General features: G+C 40.8%; 1 protein-coding gene across 12 annotated transcripts in view; it reads left to right on the top strand.

The window, feature by feature from the left end:
* LOC106869997 (calmodulin-regulated spectrin-associated protein 2) overlaps positions 1–4,580 on the top strand; it is a 52,736-nt gene extending 48,156 nt beyond the window's left edge. For all 12 annotated transcript variants that reach the window (XM_052967569.1, XM_052967571.1, XM_052967567.1 and 9 more), the window contains 4 exons: positions 471–554; positions 1,273–1,391; positions 3,066–3,229; positions 4,185–4,580. In XM_052967569.1, the coding sequence (XP_052823529.1) occupies positions 471–554; positions 1,273–1,391; positions 3,066–3,229; positions 4,185–4,311 (494 nt within the window). In that variant the 3' untranslated portion in view covers positions 4,312–4,580. The remainder of the gene's footprint in view (positions 1–470; positions 555–1,272; positions 1,392–3,065; positions 3,230–4,184) is intronic.
* Positions 4,581–4,609: the final 29 nt, after the last annotated feature.

Genomic DNA, 4,609 nt, shown 5'->3' with positions numbered 1-4,609 from the left:
ATATATATATATATATATATATATATATATATATATAGGTGAGGGTATATAATAATAATGAGTGTAGACTCTGGCAGTGTTCACATTGTGAGTAGATAAAATGGCAGTGCTTGTGAACATTAGTATAAACATCAAAAGAGATAATCTGTTGGACATCTCTGCTTCTCACTTTGCATCCGTTTCGGTTTGGGACACTCTGTGGCGCTGTTGGTCTGCCCTGCAAGTGCTGTGCTCTAATCTCAGCATCACAGTACCATAGTTGAGTCATGACAAGAGTTCCTTGCTACCAAATTCTAAAACTAATTTTGCATGGCAGCAACCATGCATATCATTTCAGATGATATTTTCTGCTGTCCAATTGTTAATTAGCTGTTTATTAAAGTGTCTTTGATTATTATTAATTGTTGTTGTTGTTGTTGTCTCTGTTTTGTCTGTCGGCTCATGTTGGCATTTCTGTTACCGTTTTCCAGACTTGTACCGATTTGGTAGGAAGAGTGGTAAGAGTACTGAGAGTAGCAGTGATGCAGGTTCAACTGCTGGTTCGGACTATACAGGTATTGTGTTGGTTCTGTCTGTGTGTGCGAGTGTGTGTGTATGTGTGTGTATATATACGTGTGTGTGTGTGTGTGTGTGTGTGGCTTATTGGTTAGAGCATCAGGCTCACAATCACGAGGTAGTGAGTTCGATTCTTGGACTGAGTTGTGTTGTCTTCTTGAGCAAGACACTTTATTTGTATGTATGTGCGAGTGTGTGTGTGTGTGTGGCGTATTGGTTACAACATCGGGCTCACAATCATGAGGTAGTGAGTTCGATTCCCGGACCAGGCTGTGTGTTGTGTTCTTGAGTAAGACACTTTATTTCACGTTGTTCCAGTTCACTTAGCTGTAGAAATGGGTTCCAATGCCACTGGTGCCAAGCTGTGTCGATTCCTTTGCCTTTCCCTTGGATAACATCAGTGGTGTGGAGAGGGGAGGCTGGTATGCATGGGGGACTGCTGGTCTTCCATAAAAAACAAACTTGCTCGTACTTGTTCCTTGGAGGAGACCTTTCTAGGTGCAATCTCATGGTCATTTGTGACTGAAGGGGTTCTTTACTCCCTTACTCCTTATGTGTGTGTGTGTATATATATATGTGTGTGTGTGTGTGTGTTTAGTACAATGTGTCTCCTACAAAACTTGACTTCTTTTCTTTCTGTTCAAATCCCCAAACGATGTTGTTGTTGTTGTTGTTCTGCTTATACACACACACGTGTGCCTCTTGACTCTTTTCCAGGTCCCAAACTCTTTGTGAAACCAAGCTCCAAGTCAAACCGTCACATTATAATTAATGCCATTAGTCATTGTTGTTTAGCAGGATGTGTGAACTTAGATCTGAAAAATAAAGTCTTAGAGGTTAGTCATATCATTTTTTTTGTTTTTACAGTTCCACCCTTGTCTATCTGTTGTTGTTATTGTTCTTTAGCCCTAGGTCAACTTCCACCCAGCAGTACATGTCACTAAGCAGACCTACTAGAGCCATAGGCATTCCTGCTGTTATCGTTTCCTCTATTTTTCCAGGTTAATAAATATTGTCATCATCGTTTAACGTCTGCCTTCCATGCTAGCATGGGTTGGACGATTTGACTGAGGACTGGCAAGGCAGAAGGCTACACCAGACACCAATCTGATTTGGCAGAGTTTCTGCAGCTGGATGCCCTTCCTAACGCCAACCACTCTGAGAGTGCAGTGGGTGATTTTTACATGCAACCGGCATGGGCCTGAAGGTTGCTGGCATCAACCACAATTGGACGGTGCTTTTTATGTGCCACCAACACGGAAGCCAGTCGGGGAGAGGGAGCTGGCATTGACCACGTTTGGATGGTGCTTTTTACGTGCCACCTACACGGGGACCACAACTACAATTTCCATTTGATTTGATTTTTATTTTGATGTACTTGACTCAATAGGTCTCCTCAAGCACAGCATGTCACCCTACGACCCAAGGGTACTTTTTGAGTGGGCTGGTTATACAACATTGGTGTAGGTGACAGCTGTGATCTCACTTTATTTGCCGGGTCTTCTCAGCCACAAAACCCTGCATTGGACATTGTGTGACAGGAGAAAGCAAAAACATGCCTGGTAAAGCAAGAAAACCTGATATAATTGCAGGGTTCCGTGTTCACTCAAATGTCTAAAAAGAGGTTCAAGCTGAATGGTATATAATAATAGGATAGGGATAATAAGCTATTTTTATATTTGCAAAACATGGTACAGGGGTGCATTGGTAAAATGCAATTCGGTGAAAAAGGGTCACTGAGCCAACATAGGTTGAGAACCGCTGAATCATGATTACGTCATTGGTAAGCTAAGGGGAAGCTATAACTGTCAGACGAAATCAGAAATATGTCTAGGGTTGTCTCCCCTACTTAGTGGCAAAACGGAAAATATTAACTAATACGGTAGTTCCCAGTCTTTTCATTACTAAGGACTTCTTGTGTTTAAATGAGTTTTCCCACGGACCCCCTTTAATATGCTTATATATAATTTTAAATTTAGTTCAAGGATCCACCCAATACTATCTTTGCGGACCACAGGTTAAGAACCGCGATTAATATTTCATCATCTCTATAACTGCATCTTTCCAGAGTTTTTCCTTTGTCCTTCTACCAGTTGATGATGATGATGATGATCATTATTATTATTATTATTATTATACTACTATGGCAGTCGTACGGAATGACCTCTGTTCTGCCTTACCTCATTGTCAAGTATTCTCTGTGTGTGTCAGCAACCATCTCTGATGGTTAAATCTGCTTATTTTGTCTTCATATCCTTAAAGGATTATTTTTGACTATTTGCTGGCAATTCCTGTAGATGCTTCTCTCTGCTAGGTAATGGTCCTTCCCCCTTCTTATAGAAACCGTCTTTGACTTCAAATAATTTTACAAATGGTTTGGTTTTGGGTTCTGTCTGTTTCTGAGAGTATAACTCTCAGATCAATTAGTATTTTTGTACAACCAACAGGACTAATTCGTAATTTGTCAGGAATAAACTAATATATGTGTGTGTGTGTGTTTTGTATTGCAGGAAATTGCGAAATCCGATGCAAAGCATTTTGTGATATTATTCCGGGACACAGGTTGTGCATTTCGGTCACTATATGCCTATTACCCAGAGCATGAAGAGGCTGTTAAAATTCATGGAATTGGACCAAAATTGGTGACTAGCAAAAATATTGAAAAATATTACAAGTAAGTTCGAATTAAATTGGTTAATTGCAGTGTTTAAATGAAATTAGTTTATAACAATGTTATAAGGAAGTTAATCTACCATCATCATTTAGCGTCAATTTTTTCCATGGTTCGGTGATTACAGAGGATCCAGTGAGCTGCAGGACTGTCTCAAGCTCCTGTGCATGCTTTGATATGGTTTCTATGGTTCGGTGCTCTTTCTAACATTTACCATTTTACAGAATGTACTGGGTATCTTTTAGATATAGCACCAGCACTAGTGAGGTTGCCAAGTAACCGAAGGAAAGGCCCCTGTTGACCAAATGGGAAGATGTCAGGGGTTGGGACACATAACTCTGTTTTACAGTTGGCCGTTAGGTCTTTCAGTCATTAGACTGCGGCCATGCTGGAGCAATGCTTTGAAGAATTCTTGTCTGAACTGACCCTAGTACTTATTATTTTTTTTTAAACCTGGTATTTATTCTATTAGTCCCTTTTGCAGAACCACTCAGTTACGGGGATATAAACGAACCAACACTGGTTATTAAGCAGTGATGGGTACAAATACAGACTCAGTCACACTTGTAGAATATATCTGTCTATATATAGACGACGGGCTTCTTTCAGTTTCTCTCTACCAAATCCACTCGCAAGGCTTTGGTCAACCTGAGGCTGTTAAAGGAAAACACTTGCCCAGCGTTCCATGCTGTGGGACTGAACCCAGAACTGTGTAGTTTGGAATCAAACTTCTTACCACCCAGCCATGCCTGATGGCAATTCTTTAATGATTGTTGAATAATATCTTGAACGTTTGATGGTGATTATTTGTTTGATGTGTTCAGTCGCTTGATGGTGATTGTTTAGTAGTGTTGGTTATGATATATTCGTTAAACTAAGCTTATAATTGCTCTGCTTAAATTTTTGAACCTGTTAGTTTCTCTAATTAACAATTTCTTTTTGTATTCGGTTGTTCCAGGTACAACTCTGGTGGTAAAAGTTTTGCTGAAGTGACATCTACGAAGCATTTATCTGTGTCTATTGATGCTATCGTTATCAATGGCAGTTTGTGGAAAAGTTCCCGGACGCCTACGGGCCGACGATAATGATACCAAGCAGAGGGGAGCCTTTCTCAGTGCTGACCTATCTCTCTCCCTCTCTCTATAACCAACCTCTTTGTATTTATAACGGCAAGTGCTGAAGTATTAGGGACTTGGGACTAATACGTGAGCATCTGAGAATGGTCAGCTGTGCTGTCGGCTTTTGGTGGAGGTTGTCTCTGAGGGAGGAGGAGGAGGGGGGGGGGGATCTGAAGGCTATTAAATTTAGCTGCCACACACTGTCGACATTTACCACTGAGCTAAATCGGCTCGTTAACAAATGTCGCCCCTCCCCTTTCACATA

This window comes from Octopus bimaculoides, chromosome 4 (genome assembly GCF_001194135.2).
Source record: "Octopus bimaculoides isolate UCB-OBI-ISO-001 chromosome 4, ASM119413v2, whole genome shotgun sequence".
NCBI lineage: Eukaryota > Metazoa > Mollusca > Cephalopoda > Octopoda > Octopodidae > Octopus > Octopus bimaculoides.
Note: the sequence above shows the minus strand (reverse complement) of the source record. Positions and strands in the feature narration are given on the sequence as shown.